Here is a 22,564-nt window from a genome sequence, read left to right on the forward strand (position 1 = left end):
GACTGCAAAGTCTTTTACAAACTTGACATTATTCAAAATATCCAATACACTTTGGATATTTTCTTTAAATTTGAACATTCAGGAACTTTGGCAGGGTATTGTAGCCTAAGATGAACCAAACCAAATCAAAAGTCATTCATTTCAGAAATGCACTTCTTGCATTTTCAATGCCACTTCTTTGCCTACAAATATACGAGACAGAATTTTCTTGGCTGCTTCCAGATGAATGCCTGAGGATTGATCTTACTCAAGGGAGAACCTGGCCATAAATAATATATACAGCCAGATAGGTCATGATAAAATTTAATAACCCTGTTGTAAGCACTTTAAGTACGGACTAGTTCCACAAAACTTCAGTTTTTATAACAGAACTGCAGTAATGTATTTCCAGAACATGTTATTTATGAAACTGTTCTTATTTATAGGAGGGGTATTTTTGTGAGCATGTTCACAACTATTGTGTATTTTAGTTTGCACACTGTGACTATGAATATTTAGCTTATCCAACATAGCAGGAAGGAAGAGTTAGTTGCGTGATCAGTTCATGTGAAATCATTAGCATCTGCAAATTAGGAAATTTAAGGAAGTTCAAATGCAGTAGGGGAAATGATAATCTGAGTAACGTTGTGACTTGCAACATTTGCAATTGAACATTTGTTTGCAGTTTAAAAAGTGGCAAAGCAAAACACAGAGTCTTTGCAGCTCCGATCCATAATCAAACACAATAAAGGAGGAGGGTTTTTTCAAGAGGAGGTAGGTGACTCTCTATTCTTTTTTTTTTTTTTTTTTTTCTTTTGCCACAAAATAAATAAATAGCTTGTACAGAATCTAAATGTTTGCCAAGGATAAAATTAGGTTGACTTATAATACAACATGTACAAAATCTGTATTAGTTTACTGCTTAAGAAAACCTAGGCAGAATGTTTGTGATGCATAAGCCTATTTGATTAAAAACATGAATTTGTATATATATAAAACATCTAGAGCTTTCTGCAAGATTCAGGGAAGACTATGAAATGTCTATGATATCCATTGCTGTATTTATTAAAAGGGCAAACTAAAATGAAAAACAAAACATAAGAATTTAGTGGTGATTAAAACTTACATTACAGTGATGTGTGATTGTGTAAGAGTGCAGTAGTATCTCTGTAGAGCTTAGTACTATTTAACAGATATTTAAAAAAAAAAAAAATCACACTTCAGCCCTTTTAATCCAGATAAAATTAAAAACTAACAAACTAACTAACTAACTCACTAAAACCAAAACAAGCAAGCAACAAACAAAAAAAGCATACTCACTGAGGAGGTTATCAAGAAATATTCCAGCATGGAAATTGCCTCTGCACAGGTGAGTATTTCAGTATGTATGCATGGAACTCGTCTTGTTCATAAGAAACTTTAATTGGAAGAAATTACTGTAGCTTAAAGAAATCAATCACTTCTTGGACAATCATAACTATCTTGAACAGTTTATTTTGCTTGCAGCCCTGGGGACCCCAGGACAAGAAGGAAATTGGGGCAGGTTCAGAGGAGGGCCACAAAGATGCTCAGAGGGCTGGAGCAACTCTCCTATGAAAACAGGCTGAGCGAGCTGGGGCTATTCAGCCTGGAGAAAAGAAGGCTCTGGGAAGACCTTCTACTGGTGTTCCAGTACATACTCTTTGCCAGGAATTGTACTGACAGGACAAGGGTTTTAAGCTAAAAGAGGGAAGATGTAGATTCTATATAAGGAAGAAATTCTTTACTCAGAGAGAGGGGTGAAGCACAAGAACAGGTTGCCCAGAGAAGCTGTGAATGCCCCCTGGAAGTGCTGAAGGCCAGATTAGATGGGGCTTTGAGCAACCTGGTCTGGTGGGAGGTGTCCCTGTCCATGGCAGCAGGACTGAACTAGATGATCTTTAAGGTACCTTCCAATCCAAACCATTCTACAATTCTACGATTTGACGTTTGTTATCTGGCATTTATTTTGCAATAACTAAAATAAATGTTCTTTTCTATACCCTTTCTATTAATTATTATAACTAGAAATATGTGGGTTTCTGTTTCTTGGGGAAAAAAAAAAACAAAACAAAAAAAAAAAAAACACACAAAGTGAATCCTGAAATAAAGAACATGGGTAGTCGATGCAGGAAGGCACCTCTGGAAACTGTCCAGTCCCACCCCCTGCTCAGAGCAGAGTAAGCTGCAGCAGGTTGGTTAGAGCTGTGTTCAGTCAGCTTTTGAATATCTCCGAGACTGAGGACTCAACAGCCTCTCTGAGCAGCTCTGCCAGTGTCTGCCCACCCTGAAAGTAAAAAGTGTATTCTTGTGTTTTAATGGAATGTCCCATATTTCATTTTGTGCCCATTGCCTCCTGTCCAGTCACTAGGCACCACTAAGCAGTCTGGCTCCCTCTCAGTTGATAAGATCCTCAAGATGAAGATGAGCATTCATCTTCCCAGAATGAAGTTCCAGCTCTCTTCACCTCTCCTTTTATGAAAGCTGCTCCACTCCCTTAACCATATTCGTGGTCCTTTGCTGGACTTATTGAGTCCATGTCTTGCTTGTACTAGGAAGCCCAAACTGGCCACAGTACTCCAGGTTGGGCCTCACCTGTAGTAGAGAGGAAGGATCACCTTCCTTGTAGTGCTGGCATCATTACTCCTGATGCCAAGGTTGCTATGGATTGCCTTTGCCATAAGGGCACTTGCTGGTTCATGGGCAGCTTGTTGTTTACCAGGACTCCAAGGGCCCTCTCTGCAAAGCTGCTTTCCAGCAAAACATCCTCAGCCTGTGTAAGAACCCCAAGAGCTCATTTTCCTTTAATGAAATTTATGAAATACTTGTCAGTCCATTTATCTGGCCTGTCTTGGACTCTCTGAAGCAAAACAGAATAGTGGTATATCACTTCTCCCACTTTCGTACCATCTCAAAAAATGAAAATACTGACCTAGAGACCGAATTGGTTCTGGAAAAGCTTAATTAAAGTATCAATGTGAGGTAAATATTTAATTGCCTTGTGTGTGTTGCCCTATTTTTATCCCTATTTCTATGCCTCTGGGTATGCTTAGCATGTGTATGGTGCTCTCCATATGTCCACAATGTATAAGCATCAATTTATGTCCACATCACCCAGAGAGTAAAATCCAAATTTTCATCTCTAGAAGGGTGTCACAAGCAGGAGTGCTTTTCCCAGATCCATTCAAGAAAATAAAGTCAATTGAAGAGCTAGGAATTAGAACCAAGGGACCTTGGTCTCAGGTGGCATTTTCTGGTAGCTTCCTACACTCACACCCTGAGAGAAAAGACAACAGCCTGTACAGACTAATAGGGTAAGAAATTAGAGTGTTTAAGTTAGTATTGAATTGATGCTTTCTGTAAAAACTGCTACAGATACGCCACAACTTTTAAATGTGACCTTGTTTTCCTTCTGGCATGTCAGTACTAAGATCTTTCCAAAGCATACTGCATTTGCCCATGCTATAAAGGATTGAATATGCTCAAGTTCACTAGCATACAATGAAAGAATCCACCTTACCAGGGATATGATCACTATTTCTGAGTAAGTCAAATCATACATCTGGTAATGTTAGATAATAAGCCTAGCAGTATTTTAAATGTTTTCCTTGATAAGATTTTGCTAGTGAAAAATTAACCATATAGTCTATGTCCATACATCTAAAGAAAAGAAAGCTAGAGCTTTTCATAGCTCCAGGGTCATGTAGCACTGACCAGCTCATATCCACATAGCTTAGGTTAGTCTTACAGCAAATCTGCCTTGGAGAGAGCTAGGGGGTGACCTAAGAACTGAGGAGTGTGGAAACCAGATTCTTGAGCTCCCTCTGCATCCCTCCCCCATGCAGTAGCATAGCCACATGCTGAAAGGCCAAGGCACCAGTAAGGCTGGTCAGGAGGAAAAAATAAAGAAAAACAAACAAACAAACAAACAAACAAACAAAACAAACAAACAAACAAACAAACAAGCATAGAGTTAAGAATGAGGGAAACACTACTTATACATGTTCTTGTTCCTGTTAGTTTGATCCTCCAAATAACACTCCCAAGCAGTCTGAGATAACTACACCTTTCTTCTGACACCCTGAGGTCTGTTGAGAGCAGAGAGAGTTTAACCATACCTGTTTGCAAAACATCAATCTGGGAGAAGATGCAGGTCCTGAAAGTACAAAGCTCCTGCAGATGTGGTGCTGGAGCCATTTGCTTGGCTGCCAGGCAGAAGGTATGGAAGAGTAAGGCAACTGAATTAAGTCTCTCTGCAGCTCCTCTATCCTTCACCCTGCCTGCAACCCAGAGAAAATTCAGGAGACCTGGCTATGTGTTGGTACTTTCAAACCTGGTGGGGCAATGGAGAGAACACAGCAATAACTCAACCCAAATCTCTTCTTGTGTAATTTATTTTAAAAGTCAGTCAACAGTGAAACACAAGTCTATTGGGAAGCAAATTCCGTCAGTGCTCTGGTCAATGGAAAGGGACATTTCTTATGAGGAGAGTAAACACAACTTCTACTTCTACTGCAAGCTCACCGACAAGTCCAGATCCTGGACACAACAGTGCCAGCAAGCACTCCTCTAAGCAGGAAGGGCTGCAGATGACTTCTTTGGCAGTGATCAGATCAGTGATCAAATGAGCATTTCCATGAGAAAACATGGAGAACATTTACAGAATGGGCCTGCTGTCATTCATAAGAATTTGAAAGCCCAAGAGTCACAAGAACAGACAGAAGGAGATGACAAGAAGAATGAAGCAAAGACGATAAAGGAAAGGAGACCAGAGAGTTGAGAGAGAATAAGGAAGCAAACACCTAAAATTGAGGGTAGGATGAGGAAAAGAACAATGAAAGGTTAAGAGTCATTAAACAGAAGGCACAAAACCGAGAAAAATATGGCTATATAAAAAGAACAGGAGGTCTTGAGGTTCCTGTGCGCAGTTCTGAGGAGATCACTGAGAGCATGGAAGAGTAGAATAAGTGTTGAGACCCTTATCTTGCAGAGCATTTCAGTGCTGGTCCTCCATACAGTTTGCGCTTAAAATTCTTCAGTATCACTTCCCAGCAGCTGTGGCCACATCCTCACTGTAGCAGGATGATTTGCAAAGAAACGATTGATGTTGCAGAGATAAGCAGAAAGGCATCAGGCTACAGTGAAGAGTCACTCTGTCCTGCCTCAATTTCTGGAGACTGTAATGGACAGGCCATGCTAAGCTATTTCCATGTCTTCTTCTGAAATGACCATAAAAATTAATCTAGAAAGACAGACAAGTAACAAACTATTAGCAAACTTCTTCTTCTCCTGAGTTCATAAGAATTTATCTAACAGTGTTAGAATTAGCCTTAGAAATGCCTACAATCAAGAAAATGGCTACTAGAAAATTACACTACTAGGAAATACTAAAGCAAATAATACCATGAATTGCCATTGCTTCTTAACATAGAAAGGAACAGAAAAACAACTTCTGGTCATAGTGAAAGGAAGTGGTGCTGGTGCTTTCCCAAAAAGAGAAGAAAAAGAAAAAGAAAAAAGAAAAAGAAAATGAAAAAGAAAAAGAAAAAGAAAAAGAAAAAGAAAAAGAAAAAGAAAAAGAAAAAGAAAAAGAAAAAGAAAAAGAAAAAGAAAAAGAAAAAGGAAAGGAAAAGGAAAAGGAAAAGGAAAAGGAAAAGGAAAAGGAAAAGGAAAAGGAAAAGGAAAAGGAAAAGGAAAAGGAAAAGGAAAAGGAAAAGGAAAAGGAAAAGGAAAAGGAAAAGGAAAAGGAAGAAAGGAAGAGAAGAGAAGAGAAGAGAAGAGAAGAGAAGAGAAGAGAAGAGAAGAGAAGAGAAGAGAAGAGAAGAGAAGAGAAGAGAAGAGAAGAGAAGAGAAGAGAAGAGAAGAGAAAAAAGAAAAGAAAAGAAAAGAAAAGAAAAGAAAAGAAAAGAAAAGAAAAGAAAAGAAAAGAAAAGAAAAGAAAAGAAAAGAAAAGAAAAGAAAAGAAAAGAAAAGAAAAGAAAAGAAAAGAAAAGATATTTCTTGATTCCCATCAGTGACCCTGAGCTAGAGGACTGCTCATGAAAGCAAAGCCATGAAGTACCTTGATAAAGCAAACAGCAATACAGATCCTCTTCTACATTCACACAGTCTGATTGGGAAGGTCTATCCTTCCACTTTCTGTATGTATAATGCTCTACCAAAGGTAATATTCACACACTCTGTAAGAGATGACAAAAAAAAAAAAAAAAAAGTAGGCAAAAAAGAGACCCAGCTAGGTATAAAATTTGGTTGCTGCTTTTTCTTTAGGAAATTAAAAATTAAAGAAAAAATAATTTAAAATTAAAGACGCTCAGCAGAAGGAAACAGAAAACCAGATATGCAAAATAAATAAATAAATAAATAAATAAATAAATATTAGAAAAACATCAACAAGGTTAAAAAGACCTGCATATAATCAAAGGATTTAAAACAAGAACTGAAAAATTATTTACTTGTACCAGAAGCAGTGAATAGATTTCAGCCAGATCTCCAATGCCTGTAATGGGAGCTTAAACAATTCACGCATATGTAAAGACCTTATGAAATTATTATTCTGTAGAAATAGAATATAAAATACATAGATAAGAAAATCTGATTAAAGCATAAATACATTCTCACACAGGGAGTCACATATCTCTCTCATCTATGAGCATTTGGTCTGTATATCCATAAAAAATTGGATAAAAATCAGGGAAATAATGTAATATATTTAGATTATAAAAAGATTGATGTAATGATCATACCCCCCCAAAAAAAACATTTAACTCAGAAACATATTCTTCTGCTAATTTTGATTTGGGTCTCATCAAGGCCCTAGGTACGTTCATTACTTTTCCCAGCTTCTCAAATGTATTTTGTAGCCCAGGTTAAATTGTGCATCAGTGTAGTTTAAAATTATTATGGAGATGGTTCTATGAGATATCTTCATATTTTGATTACAAAGCAGATATTCTAGAGGTTCAGCTGAGTCCAGAGTAAGCTTCAGCAAGTTCTGGACCCAAAACAAATGAACAACATAGAAAGTGCAGAAAAAAAAAAAGTATCATATTTAATAGTGATAGAGATGCAGGAAACTATACCTAACAATTATGATTCTTTATTATACTCAGTCTTCTGTGAAAACAGGTGAAAAGTGAGGGACCACAGTAAATAACAACAACTACAAATAAATAAAGAAATAAAGCTCATTCAGGTTAATCAGGAACTGACAGAAATGTTCAGCTTTATGATGAATGCTTCTATTGGAGACATTCAGGAAAATGGAAAAGCAGACCTGTGGTCAGGAAAAAAAAAAAAAAAAAAAAAAAAAAAAAAAAAAGGATTATAGTAAATAACAAGAAAACAAAAACAAGAGAACCCACAAAAACAGAAATACCCTTTGCTTCTAAAAATAATAATAATAACAATTATAAAAAGTGATTCAGGGAAATGCTCCAAGCATTATTAATGCTTTCTTCTTTCCTACATGAAATCTTGAAATCAGCCTGAAAAGCTTTTCAAGCAAGACTGTAGATTTGCCACAGTCAGAAATAAATAAATAAAGTAAGCAAGCAGGTCAGTATTTAATTCCTTCCAAAACCTGACAAAGCCTTTCTCCTCCTGCTTTGCTTAGGTAGTTCATATCTCATGGGTGTTTTCCATGCACACCTCAGATACTGACAGGAGCAGGCAGATGCTTTGAACTTGACTTGGTGGTGATGCCGGCTTTAAAAGAGCACTCACGGAGAAGTGAGACAATCGTCCATAGCCTGACAGAGCCAAAAAACAATTTGTCCACTTTCCAAAAGGTGCCTTCAACAAACAGCTGAAAGCCAGTGTTCACTTTACAGCAGAAGCAGGAGTGCTGCATAGGAAAATTGGCAGGGTCATTCACAGGATAGGGAAGCAAGAGAACATGACTTTTTGATGGTATGGTTAGGACAGATATTGAGAGCAAGCTGAAGTCATGGTCTCTGCACTGAAAACTGAGTGGATGTGTCATAACTTGTGGTGTCTCCATCTCAAATCACTGTGTTGTAATAGCTGATAGTGAGTCTGTTCCGTTCTTTCAAAGAATAGGTGCCTACCAGAAGTCCTGAAGCACAACTTCTGCTTGGTTTTTCTAAAGAATATGTTCTAGGAGTGAATTAACAACTTCTTTCACACTTCTCATGAAGAAAATGAAGCTTTGCAGAAAAAAAAAAAAAAAAAGTGTTCTTTGTTATCACTCTTTTTAAATTATTATTATTTTATTTTTCTTTTCCCTGAAGGCTTCATTACCTCTTTCCAGAGAAGGAAAGATGTTTGATACTCTTGGACTCATTTGGATGAGTTGGTGGTGTATGACACTATTTCATCCCTTGCATGCTGACCCCCAGCGTATGGAGCGTGAGTATGATTTTGCAGACATAGTCTGAGAAATAGGGTTTACTTCCTCATTTATTAGAGATATTTATAATTAAGGTGGCAATAGTCATCTTAGGTCTGGCAGATACTATCCTCTCTACTCAATAACAGCATGTCCTTACTGAACCTGTTCTTTAACCTGTTAGGAATCTGTTCAGCAGAGACAGAAGAATCACCTATCACAAACTTGACATGGAATTGGAGAAGAATGGAGCTGTCCTGGGAGAGTAGCAAGAATTTCCCTAGTTATACTTGTACGATGATCAGCAGTGGTGGACATAGAAGGAAGCAGGTACACTTGCTATTCATTGATAAAAACTTATACCTTTTACTTTACCTCTTATAGACTACATTTACCTTTAAAAAATGGATCAGTTGGAGGTAAAATCTGATAAGTGACTGTTTGCAGTCTACAGCTTGATCTGTCAAGAGCTATGAAAAGCCACCACTGACACCAGGGCATATTAATTAGAAGAAAAGTACCTTGTGCACACTACAGAACCGAAGTTCTGTCACCAAAGTGGGTAGGAGATGATAGCCTGAAGTGCAGCTACAATGAAGTATGAGAAGGAATATAAATGCTGAAAAATCATTATGCCACAAAAAAGAGGTTGTGAGACTAAGTGAGGTGCCTAGATAATTTAGAGAGAAAAAGATCCTTCAGATGAAAAGTGAATTCCCCGAATACTATATTGATGTTCAACATCTCAAGATCTTCACCTGTTTCCCAGTAAACTGGATCTTGCCTCTAGGACATGTTGTTATAAGCTCACACTCTCAGAACAGAAAAGGTGATTGGGTGGAGAGGGAGGAGGCAAGAGGGAAGGCTTATTTAGCACAGAAAAGGAGATGCTTAATTGGAAATACGTACTACAGTAACACCACACTCTTATTGAAGATTATAAGCTTAATGCCATAGACACCTTTCTTAGCCCCTGGGGAGACCAGCTGAGGACTTCTATTTAACCAGGATCCTCTGGTTAAATTTCATCTTGGTTTACCAGTTTAGCCACCATCTTCTCTTATGGGGTAATATTAGCCTTCTCTAATAGTCACACACCAGTGTAGGAAGCTTTTTGTGTACTTACACGTTCAGTGACTCGGCTTCATTCTATATTACCCTCAAGTGTTAAAAGAGGAATTTAGTTCCTGAGACTGAAATATGCGTAGATATATATACACACTAGATTTTGGTCATAGGACTTGTTGCTGACTATCGCTTTCAGAGTCAGTGCCATCTAACACAGCAGAAGAAAAACAGACAAATAGGGTATCAACTTGTTACTTTTCAGGTGAAGAACAGAAATTGCGGGTTTTCAATAGAAGGTAATCTACCTCTGCACAGAGGGATAAACTTTACCATTGAAGTACCAAATACAAACATCTCAAAACATTGCCGATTTATCCCTGAAGGTAATGCTTATGAGCTGGGTAAGGTTTTCTCCTTTTGCATTCTTTTAAAGATAAACAGTGCCATAGAAAACAATTCCTTACATAGTAATTAACTATTCCTTTGTATTTTTTTTTTAAAGGTTGTTTCTTTGTTTATTTTCAAATCTTTTAAAATTATTTGCTCTCTAATGACTTTTCTGCACTTCTGCAAGAGAGTTATTATTAAAAATGTATCAGTAATTACATTATTCTTTTTCTTGCTAGGGCTCCAAAATGTCACTAAATTACAGTGGTTTTAGGACTGGATTCAAGTGACTGTTCTGGCTATTATGAGTCTGAATCTTAGTGCTTGCATCTTTATTAAATGTTTTTCTGCTGGGCTGTGTTGGGTTTGTCAGAAGCCAGACCACAGTGCTAGCAAAAGGCACAGTCTAGAGAACAGTGAAACCCATAAAATGGGAGGAAGAGAGGAAAGGAAATGCTGGTGATAAGCAGATGGGGGCAAACTGAATGTAGTAATCTCCTAATCTGACCTTGGCTCTCACACACAGTAGGGTTCCCGCAGCTGGCATCCACCCATTGTGCTAAGATAATGGTTCACAGATAGAAATATTCTGTGTCTGTCCCATTTGTGCATAAGTCCCAAAGTGGGATTTAGGCAGATCCAAGATTCATAAGTCCAAACCTGGCGTCTTTATGGCCCATTTTCAACTTCCTTCTGAACTCAGTATTCTCCATTAAAATCATTCAGTCACCAGTATTTCTGCAGCTGTGCACAGCTGGGATGCTTCAGATGTGACAGAGAGGATGTGCAGCCTGCTCATATCTGAGCAGCGAAGGCACTGCCCTGCTCATCTTTTCCTGGGGACTCCACAGAGGAAACTTTCTCACGGTGCTGGTCAGAGTGAAAACAGGACGCTGCCTTTTAAAACCTCTTCCCCAGTCAGACCTCACGTCCACATGTGCAGGTTCCCCAAGGGAATCCCCACTGCTTCCTGAGGCACACTCAACACGGGGCGCTGGAGGGCGTCAGAAGCAGAAGTGGAGGAAGGCCCCACCCTTTTGCTGAAATTGGGGCACACCGCAGAATTAAGCAGAGAATTGGCTGAAGGAGAAGGAAGAAGTGGGTCGAGCATGCCTGCACAGCGTAGCTGCGAGGGAGCCTCCAAAGAAAGGAGATCCCCACTTGAAAGTGCTCCAGGAAAGGGCAAAGTTGCTCTCTCCAATGTCAGGGTGGAAAGCTCTAGTGAGTGGGCAGCTTGATCAGGAGGCACCTCAGGAGAGGGTTCCCGAGTGTTGGTCACAGAATGAGAAATACTTCTCTCTGTAGCACCAATGATAGTGTTAAAAGCCCATGGGCTTTGCTTTACCAATGTGAATGCTCTCCTTTCCCAAGTCTCACAGTTCAGAGGTAGGCAAAATACAGTGCGATTGCAGTTTTCTCTCAACTGTCACTGCTAACCTAAGCAATAATTGGTTGGAGATGCAGGTGTAACTAGCATATCCAACCATGTGCCAAGACAGAACAGAACAGAACAGTTCAGTTGGAAATGACCTTCAAAGATGATCAAGTCCAACTGCCTGACCACTTCAGGGCTAACCAGAAGTTAAAGCACATTACTGAGGGCATTGTCAAATGCCTCCCGAACACTGGCAGGCAGGGGCAGCAACCACCTCTCTAGAAAGCCTGTTCCAGGGTTTGACCACCCTCATAGTAAAGAGATTTCCCTAATCCCAGCCTGACCCCCCAGCACAGCTCTGTGCCGTTCCCGTGTGTCCTGTCACAGTGCCCAGGGAGCAGAGACCGGCACCTCCCTCTGCACTCCCCTCCTCAGGACGCTGCAGAGAGCCCTGGGGTCGCCTCTCGGCCTCCTTTCTCCAGACTGGGCAGCCCAGGTGTCCTCAGCCTCTCCTCATAGGACTTGCCTTCCAGCCCTTCTACCTGCTTTGCTGCCCTCCTCTGGATGCTTTCGTAGAATCATTAGGTTTGGAAAAGCCCTCCAAGATCATCTGGTCTAACCATCCCCCTACCACCAATATTACCCACTAAACCATGTCCCTAAGCACCAAGTCCAACCTTTCCTTAAACACCCCCAGGGACCATGACTATTTCAATGCTTGACCACTTTTTCTGAGAAGAAATGACTCCCAATTTCCTACCTGAACCTTCCCTGTCACAACTTGAGGCCATTCCCTGTAGTCCTATAGCTAATTATCTACAAGAAGAGGCCGACACCCAGCTCCTCACACTTTCCTTTCAGGTAGTTGTAGAGAGCAATAAGATCTCTTGAAATATATAATATAAATACTTTAATTTGTAATATATATGTTAATATATGTATTATAAGATATATAATATAAATACTTCGAATATAAGAATATTTCATGTACCTTACTATTCTTTTTTATATCGTGGAGCCCAGAACTGCACACAGTATTCAAGGTGAGGCCTCACAAACACTAAATCCCGTAAGAGAACCACCACTTTTGACCAGCTGGCTATGCTGTGTTTAATGCACCCTAAAATGTGGTTTGCCCTCTGGCTGCCAGAGCAAACTGCTGGCTTGTGCTGAGCCTGCTGTCACCAGCACCCCCAGGGCCCTTTCTGCTGAGCTGCTCCTCAGCCGTTCAGCTCCTGTTTGTGCCAGTGTCTGGTATTACTCCATCCCTGGTGCAGCACTCAACATTTACCTTTGTTGAACTACATGCTGTTGCTGGTCACCCAGTGCTCCAACCTATCTACATCCTTCTGCAAGGCCTCTCCTCCCTCCAGAGAGATAACACTTCCCAATTTAGCATCACCAGCAAACTTGCTGAGGATGCATTCCACTCCTGCATCCAGATCATGGATATAAATGAACTCAATCAGCCCTAGACCTGAGGGAACACCAATAATGACTGCCCACCAGCCAGATGTAGACCCATTCAGTGCAACCTTTTGAGATCTGACATTGGGTCTGTTCATCACCCAGTGCAGCATGAACCTGTTCAGCTCACAACTGGACAATTTATCCAGAAGGATGCCGAGAAGGACGGTACCAAAGGACTTACTAAAATCCAGAAAGATTACATCCACTGCTATGTGGATGCATCCCTCTGTCTTGGAGCAGTCACACAGTTCTTCCTCCTAACAGAGATTGCTGTGTTTGCAGGCAAAAAGGGGTCAGCCATTGAAAACTTCTCCTGTGTGATTTATGATGTTTCTCTCATGAACTGCACTTGGCAGGCAGGCAGGAATGCTCCAGGAGATACCCAATATTTTCTCTACTGGAAGAATTCAAGGTAAGTAAGCCTGCTTGAGTCTTGGAAAGTCTGAATTCTCACTCAACACATCTCACTGCTCACTTTTTACTCAAATACCTTTACAGTGATGAGAACGAGTCAGGCTGTGAGCTTTACATTGAAGGTGAAAATGGCATGCACACAGGATGCAGATTCCAAAATGTGATGATTGAAGGAAAAACTGCTTATTTTCTGGTGTATGGAATTAGCAACGATTCCCAGATCCAGTTCTATGATGAGTACATAACTCTGTATAAAATTGGTAAGTACACAGCCAATGTTATTTTATTATATTACTGCTGTATTAAAAAAAAAGGGGGGGGGGGGGAAGGGGAGAGGGGAATTTCTCTCTGAAGAGAAAAAAAGAAGAAAATAAAAGTGCATAACTACTACAGGTTTCTATACAGTGGTTCAAACTTGGTTCTTGAGAGCTGACAAGATATGTTTCCAAAATTTACTACACTGAACAGACACAGAGACTGCAATAGCAGCTTTGAGAAGAGTGTGAACAAATCCATGGGACCCAAGTGATGAAATGCAATGGTTAATAACTTTCAAAGTCAGCTTTCTGGTGGGCTCATTTCACCATCCCAATAATGCACTGAGAGCTGCAAGAGCAATGTGTCCTAAAGCCAGAGGGAGGGTTCAAATGGCATATTAAGACTGTATTAGTGGATACCTACATGCGAGCTAGGTGGTCAAGTTCTCTAAAACATGCTCCTGGTTCCACTCAAGACGCCCTCAGACATCCACAAGGCTTGCAGTTGTGTTCAGGACTTGTGAGAGACCAGGGTCTTTGTGAGTGTCACATGTGGTCTGAAAACCACAGCGCAGGACAGTTCAAGCAACTGACTCCTGCCTGCAGTCAGTGCAGGCTGGAAAGCCAGAGCTGTTCAGCTGAGCACACCTGCTCCATGGGGGGCTTTGCAGGCACTGTAGGCACTACTGATGAGGTCTCTGCTGACTGTAGTGGTTAGATACCCAGGTCACCTGTAGACAGCTGTATTATAGGCACTCAGATTCAGATGACTCAATCTTCTACATGAATATCACCATGTGGATAAAAATTTCCATCTTCTTTTTTTCCTATGGAGACTTGCATTGTCAATGTGAAATTTAGATGTAGAAGAAAATGGTGCACTGCAGACTTATGAATTATGCAAAATCCTTCATACACTTTTTTGCATGAACTTCAGTTACTTCAATGTCCAACAGCTGTAGCACTAGATTCTCTAGTTTTTCTCTGTGTATTACTTCTGTTTACCAGATAGTATTTGTTACCATTAGTAGTGCACAGCCATTTATAAGCTGCCTCAGCTTCACATGCATTTTACTATGAATGAGTTGTAGCTGATTACAGACCATGTCTACATTAATTTTTTCATTTCATTCCATTCCAGAAAGATTCACTCCTCCGTTAAATGTCAGTGTCAACTGTACTATCGATCCAGCAGGTTGCACAATTACATGGCAAAAACCCCGTACAAGTTATGAGAAACCTGAACATTGTTTTGAGTATGAAATTAACATACAAAATAAGGTAAAAACAATTTCTTGTTTTGAATTTGGCACCATACCTAGCTACATGTACTTACATAGCATGCAATAGTCTCTTTCCTTTGCTTATTAACTTCTCTCTCATAAGCTGTGTAGTGTCCTCTGGCTCTGGTCCTGATGTTCTAATTTCCCACTGCTCGTGAACTTATTTCAAACTAATGAGATTGGCATAGCAGAAAAACAGAGAGAAGGGAAATGTTATGAGGGGTCTCTGTCCAAAGACTAGGAGAGCACCTGAGATGCTGTCCTGCATTTCCTCACAGAAGATGACCATATGATTGCAGCCCAGTGATCCAAAATGAGATTTGTTCCTTGGCACCAGCCTCCAGGCCAGGCCAGGGCCCCTCATGCTCAACCTGCTTCACAGGGTACCTCAGCTTCAACCACCCTGATGGCATTTTGCAGATGCTGGAAAACTCACAACTGCCTCTGAGTTTCAGCACATGGGGCTGTTTTTCCCCATCTCCTCCACCATCTCCCCCGTGATGTCACACTCTTTGACAGCCTTCTCTCAGGCACTGTTCTCCTTCTGGTTAGGACAACCCAATCCTCATCTTTCTGCACAATCCATCTTTTTCTATATGAACCTACCTTTTGAAATCGGAAGCTACTGAAAAAGGAAGCTATTCCTCAAAAAAAAGATACCAGCAACTCAAGGGAAAGTTAATACAGGCCCAGGGCAGACATCTGCAAAGGATGCATTTACTTTTCAGTAAGTTCTCCTCTACTCTCTGTTCAGTCAGATATGGTATTTTTCACCTCCTAAGGTATTTGACAGATTGTGTCCTTAAAATGCTTCTTTCTTTCCATTGATTATAAGAGGAACATAAGATGGCTAACTCAGATGTAAATGTGTAGATATTTTCCCCAAAGTGAGCTGGGAATTATCTTACTGTATAGGCAGAGTACTACCAATTTACCATGGTAACCACAGGAAAAACGCAGGGCAATACAGAGCGTGCCAATTTACCACAGGTGAAGTACGTCTGGTATCCATCAAGTACAACAGACAAGAGGCTGAGGTATCTGATCCTCCTCCACAGATCTCAGAAAAATTTCTTGAACCCACAAGTTCGAAAAGAAATAAGACTAAACCAATATTCTCAATGTTTATTTTAAAGAAACGTATGTCAGCTCTTCTTTTCTCTGTAGCAGTAGGAATGGGTGGGATTCACTTTTCCATAACACCAACTCTCCTGATGTTACATGTCATAAATGTTTCCAGGAGCTCACCTTTCAATGCTTTCTGGGATCCTTACTAAAACCACTGCAGGTGATATTGTTTCCTAATTTTTACACTTATGCTTGTTTCTGTCTTAAATATTTAAAAATTTTCAGGCTTTTTGGTCATGGAAAATATTTGATTCTTGTTAAGTAAATTTTAACTGTATGGAATGTGTAAGTATTTGTCTAATAGAAAATGAATGTGTGAGTATTTGTCTAACAGAATTTGATTGGAAGAAGAAATTTGCTGTTCACATCAATTTTGTGCCGTGTTATCAAGAAGACAGCAGAAAACACATCTTCCAGATCTGCTATGTTTAGAGGGTGTATATAAAGATTGCCAAAGATTTTAAACTCAATTACTTCATGGTCACTATGGCCAACAAGTCTACCAACTGCCACTTCACCCACAAGACCTCTGTTCACAAGCATCAGATCTAGGAGGGCACCTTTCCTAATCAGCTACCTTATAGTACCTGTACCAAATTCATGTTTTCTTCCTTTTCTAAAATGAAAAGGAGGAAGCCAAAACTCTGAATGAAGTGCCATATTCTGAGATGTTACTGGAGCAGAATCTCCATTTGGACTTTCCAGTTTATAATTACTTATGATATTTATAAGTGAGAACTGGAGAACAAAAGAGGAAAAAACATTATTACTTGACAAGAAAATCACAAAAATAAAGATTTATCTTTGTTTTGCAGGATGAGCCTCAAGAAGATAAAAAGGATCCTCCTGTAACAGTAAGTATTCTTACCCTATACATATTTGCACTTCTGCCCTCTTTAGCATGTAAATTACTATTATACAGAACAGTAGTTATTTCTGGAACTATAGCTTTTGCATCAACATAAGAACTCAGGAAGATATTTTTCTGTGGTATTTTCATATGTAAGTTTCTTAATATCTCTCAACAACTTTAAACTTCACAACAGAAACACTCAGTGGTAGGACGAACTAATGTATCAGAATTTAAAATTTGGAGAAAAGAACACTTGACAACCGTGTACCTACAAAATCATACAAATTAGTTTTCCAAACTTTATTAATATTTGCCTCTGGAATGAAATACACCATCTAAATGCTTTGATTTTAGGTAAACGCAAACAAATACGAATTCAAAAATTATAATGTGAAAAAAAAATACATTCTGAAAATCAGAGCACGTGGAAGAAACTGTCCTGTAAATAGAAGCTGGGGTGAATGGAGTGAACCCATAGAGTTTGGTAAGCCCATTGAATATATATATAATATATATAATATATATATATTATTACAGTGTTTGCAAACCTTTCTCTCTTGAACTAAATCTTGAACTAAATATATGACTAAATCTTGATTCTTACTAAATGACGTGGAAGGAACACAGTAGAAACTATTAACGTAGAAGAGATGCTCAAATACTGCGAAATGGAGGCTGATAACAACCTGTGAGCAGTTGTGATTGTGAAGACAGCTATTAGTCAGATGCCAGGGTTATAGGAACTGGCTGAGATAGACACAAACTATCATCTGCCTGAAGCTCTGAGATTTCCTTTAAGTTCTTGAAGATTTTATCACAATCATCCTCTTCCTTCTGAATCCTTTTCATCATTTCCTAAATGTTATTTTTTTAGTTCCACAACTGTCTCTGCTTTTCATCCTGCAACTTTCTCCTTCTCTGGATTTTTTTTTTTAATTGATCTCCACAGTTTACATGTTCAACTTGTTTTAAGATATTTTAAATCAGATGCCAAGCTGAAATCCTTTGGATTATTCAAGATGTTAAGGTGAAATTGGAGTTAATTACCGACAGTCACAAAAATAGATTTTGGGCACACTATGATGTTTCTCCCTTGGATTTTTCAGGTGAAGAGAAAGATTACTTCCTTGTTGTGCTTTTACTTCTGATAGTACTTGGAACAATCGTAGTGACACTGCTCCTTTTTTTTCTTTGCAAAAGGTAAATCAATCTTATTAACGTAGGTATTTCTGTGAAACACATTCTTCCTACCTCTGTAAGCTTCAAGAATCTGGTTATCAATATCATGAAGTGTTATTACCAGTATTGTTTGGGATGGCACTGTGGCACACAAAATCACAAGCGAAAAAGGGAGAAAGACTGATGAAGTTAGGGACTGACGCAAGCAGACCTTGGGGAAAAAAAAAGTCTTTGTTTTTAAGTATTTAACATTGACATTACTTTACAATCATTGACTTCACGTAGTGCAAGACAACAAGGAAGCAGTATAAATGAATGTGTCCTTTGATAAAATTTCTCACATAGTGGTGGAAGAAAATTATTTACACCAGGTGAGTTACTGAAAATCAGTTTAATAAATTATTTAGTGTAGCTTTAGTCACAAAGTAAGCTTAAGTTACTTAAGTGATCAGTGTAAGAAGTTACCCACCAGTCTACACAAAATATTTTCTTTCTTCTCACTTAGTGATTTGTAGAGCAATAAATAACATCCTCAAGGTACAACACAATGTTTGTGTTATATTGCTGGTATTTACCAGTAATTTAATTTATTCTCAATCCCATTTTGTATCCAAAGGTATTGCAGTTTCAAAAGAGTATTTCCTCCTATTCCACAACCAAGAGACAAATTTAACACATCACATGATGAAAATATCCAGGTATGCTTTCTCATTTATTTAGTCAAATTTGCTAACTAAAACACACAAGCTCGAATAATTAGCATATAAAGATGAGAGCCAAATTCCATTAAAAACTAACTTGATCCTGTGCAAAGTATGTTGTTTTGAAACTAGAAATACTCTTTGTGAGTGCTGAGTCCAGAGATTACCTTGTGTGTGTTTGCATCGTATTTTAAGGTCATAGTTATTTTTAACAGATTGGTAATTTCTGTACTTACTGATTTTGCAAGGTTACTGTTTGTGGTTTGAAAATAACCAAATCAAGGAAGCATTTGCCAGTAGTATTTTCTGGTATTGGTGATCATGAAATGCATATTTGCATATATAAAGCCTGATATATACTTATGAAAACTCTTTTACATTGAATCATAAAAAAGTAGGGCTGGAAAGAGTCTCAGAAACTTAACTGGTCTTTCCCTTTGCTTCAGCACAGGATTAGTTAACGACAATTTCAACGTTTTGGGCAAATTGCATTCAACTGACATTCTATAGCATCCTTAGACTGCATGTTATGTTTACGCTTACTTTCAGAATCTTTGTCAAAGTAGTCTGTTTTACTGAATTTAAAATCCACTACTTCCAAACCTTACTCCTTTCCTGTTTACAGTACCGTATGTACTTGAACACTGTCAACAATGACTAACACTCCCAGTCTCTGTTCACGTGTCCTGACAACCAAACTCAAACCATGCATGTTTCTCCTCTACTTGGTCCATGTGAAGAGTCCCTTGCACTGCTCCTGCATGATGGAATGCCCGCCTTGTGTTAATTAGCTATAGATATTTAAGTCACTAAATGAGGCTAGTTATTTATTGCCTACAATTTCAACAGGCAACACCTTTCCCAATAAAGTTTGAGAAGTGAGAACTTTTCCTTCAAGCTTTCACAAAGGCTCCTAAAAGCTACTGTTACTGACATGCCTGTTTTGGTAACCATATACCAACAGGTTGACCTACATATGATAGATACCAGCTTTGGGGTTAATATTAGGTAGACAGCAATATAACTTGGGTGAGTTTTCTCATCCATACGTTACAAAAGCCTGATACCTCATTTCCTGTCAAGCTACCAGAGCAAAGGCTGCAGATCAGCAGTTCACAAACCACCAAATTATAAATTGGTATTTGCTAGTAAAGTAGCAAGTAGTCCTTAAATCTTGCAGACCCTCCATCTCGATGTTTACGCTAAACTTGAGGGACCTCAAAATCCCTGTGCTCGTATTACTGGAATAACACAAACACCACCCAGAGCCCAGGTTATCTTTGTGGATGTGGTTTCATAAACCATGGCATGGGCACTTCCACGCAGACAGCAGCTGATCAGTACTAATTGCCAAAGTTCAAGTTCACAGCTGCCAACCCTGTGAAGGTATTTTTCCCAGTCTCTTACCTGCTGAACACCTTCTATGCTCTTCTTTGCCTATTTTAGTCTTAAAAATTAGTTTCATCTCTTCTTCCCAAAGATGATCACTGGTAAAGATGCTTGAATGATGTAATCCTTCAAAAAGGATAGAGCAAAAATATGTTCTCAGAACTTCCCCATCTAATTGAATACCAGGACTACATATTCCTGGCATTTAGGTCTAATACATTTATGAACTCTTTTTAAATTTATGGTGGTCCTCTGCTTCACCTTTCTGATGCCTGTATTTCCTCATTTTGTCCCTCCTTCCTCTAATGACCTTTTCACATCTTCTCATTGTTTGTCCTGCTTCTTGACACAGCTTTCTGCTAGATCATTGAAAAAACTCATGGTTTATAACTGTAAACTCTGCACCAAGTTTGCACTTGCTTCCTTCACATTTATGTTTAAAGTGTTTGCTTTCCCATTTTATTTGGGTAATATTCTACACAGTTCAGACAATGTTCCTTCATTTTGTTTTAGTGATCTGCCTTCACTTTGTCATTCTTTGTTTATCCCCTGCAACTGCAAGCATTTCTTATGCATCAGAATAGCAAAACCAGTATGCCTTTGAAAGGTGTGTCTAGTATTTCTGAATGTTCCCTGCTCTACAACAATAAATCTGTAGCTTACTGCAAGTTAAAGGCTAATGAATTTTCTCCCTTAGGCAGAGAACATGTTTCCATCCAGCCTAAACTGTACTAAGGAAGTAACTATGGTTGAAGAGATGACCTAACTTTCTAAAAAGAAAACAGACTTGGATTCTTCAACACAAAATCATGCATCATGACAATCTACAAGCATTTAAGGTGTTCCTCACAGTATAGACTAGAAATGAACACCTATGAAATTTTCCCCCATTAAAAACAAAAACAAACAAAAAATAAAATGGAATAGGAAGCTTTTTAAAATACAGGCCTTAGATTTAGATTCCTGCTTTTATATGTAAAATTCCAGATCTTTCTCTGTTAAATGTATTTTTCAAAATAAACACATTTCACTAAAGATGTGCTTCAATAAGGCAGAAAACAAATGCTTTTTTAAAAGTCATTTATTATTTGCCTCTTATGTTCCCACACTGTATAATCACATTGAGAATTGCTGCAGCATGACTAAGGGAAGCAAAATACTAGAAAAATGAACACCTAGTAGTACATGCTGAAATGCACAGCACAGCTAATTGCAGTTCCACTTACAGAACAACCCACTCTTACATAGATTTCTTTTCCCATTTCCTCTGGTTAAAACCAAATTCTGTAGTGGGGGGATGAGATTTGTCATCCCCCTGTTCAAGAACTGCTCAAGTAACTGTCATGCTTGGTTCTTCCTCACAAAGCCAGGCCACCATGCACTCACGGTAAGGTTATGCAAGGTGCTTTATCTCTACCTTCCAAGCCACTGATGTAGAAAGTAAACCAATGCAATCTATTTATACAGACAACCTTTTCCCTGCCCCCCTCCCCAATCAATATAATTACAATTGAAACAGCAGCTTGATTGGCAAGGTCAACATCAAATGACCTGCTCACATCACAAGAGTGCTACCATGACTGAACAAGATAAAAAAACACCTGCAGTAGGTACATAAGGTTTGCCATTAGCCTGTGTACAAAGTAGCTATGTAATGTACTTACATTCATATAAAGATGTTGAAAGCAGTGCTTGTGCCAAGGAACATCATGTTGGAGCCAAATAATCAGACAAAGCCATGTAGTAAATTTAAATACCTCATCTTGAGTAGCAACCTCAGAAGGCACAAAAAAACCTCAGCTCAGTCAGCCTTCAGTGACTCATACAATGACATAGTTTCTTTCAGATACAGGGCAAGTTCTTAAGAACATGACTGGAAGATGAATACCTTTTCTTCCTTTACTGGTCTCCCCACATCCTTGTAGATTACAGAGTACAAAAGCAAGATTGTATACACATATGCAGATCACAGACTTAATTCCTCATACTGCCATTTGAGGTAACGTACTACCTGTTTCTAGTCTTCAGACAATCCTTGAAAGTAGACATTATTCAGTTATTAGTGAAGGCTGACCTACCGTTACCTCTATTTTAAAGCTACACAGGATCACACATATTCCCTGTCACATATCCTAACTGCACCTCTAAAACTGAGCTTCATTTCAGATTAAATCTATCTTCCACAGAGGTACTGACCACTGCTAGAGATCAGGCCAAACACACGCTTGAGTGGCATATCAGCATTTCCAAATAGCAGCAACAATACAATAGACAGGTCACTCAAACGTTAAAGGCATTTAACTGGGTTCCTGGGTTTTTGCATGAATGTCCTGTGTTGCTTCCTATATTAACTTAAAAAATATATATATTCCATTTTAAGTTGCTTTGCGAAGGGCAAGAACATCACTTTTTGACAGCCCTTGCAACTTTGGGTTCTTGAAGTGCTACAACAGAAAAACCCTCATTTTACATCACATGAAAAGCTGCAAATCAATTCCTAAGAATCATGCAAAAAGCCACTTGCAGCAGCCCATCATACACAATCAGGCACAAAGAATGGGAGTGGTTTCTATTAGTACAACCTATGCTTTTTTCTTCAAAGGTCTCACATTCAATTATTTTAATAAAATCAAGCTTATTCTGTTATAGTGCAGTGTAAGTGTATCAGATGAACCATTATCCAAAACAAGTTTTCAGAGAAAAGAGGCTTTCCCAC

General features: G+C 38.9%; 1 protein-coding gene across 3 annotated transcripts; it reads left to right on the top strand.

The window, feature by feature from the left end:
• Positions 1-518: 518 nt before the first annotated feature.
• On the top strand, positions 519-22,457 carry LOC309882729 (granulocyte-macrophage colony-stimulating factor receptor subunit alpha-like). 3 transcript variants are annotated; one of them, XM_082770086.1, is made up of 12 exons: positions 519-753; positions 8,247-8,364; positions 8,529-8,674; positions 9,675-9,813; positions 12,927-13,056; positions 13,143-13,318; positions 14,457-14,596; positions 16,542-16,580; positions 16,934-17,063; positions 17,686-17,779; positions 18,375-18,456; positions 20,546-22,457. In XM_082770086.1, the coding sequence occupies exons 2-12, from the start codon at positions 8,277-8,279 to the stop codon at positions 20,612-20,614; spliced, it is 1,233 nt and encodes a 410-aa protein (XP_082626212.1). In that variant the 5' UTR covers positions 519-753; positions 8,247-8,276; the 3' UTR covers positions 20,615-22,457. The 3 variants fall into 3 exon arrangements, with proteins under 3 accessions (XP_082626212.1, XP_082626214.1, XP_082626213.1); XM_082770088.1 differs by having other exon boundaries at positions 9,675-9,795; XM_082770087.1 differs by lacking the exon at positions 519-753 and adding an exon at positions 1,615-1,690.
• The last annotated feature ends 107 nt before the right edge of the window (positions 22,458-22,564 follow it).

The sequence above is a fragment of the Aythya marila genome (assembly GCF_965140915.1).
Source record: "Aythya marila genome assembly, chromosome: 1".
Classification (NCBI taxonomy): Eukaryota; Metazoa; Chordata; class Aves; order Anseriformes; family Anatidae; genus Aythya; species Aythya marila.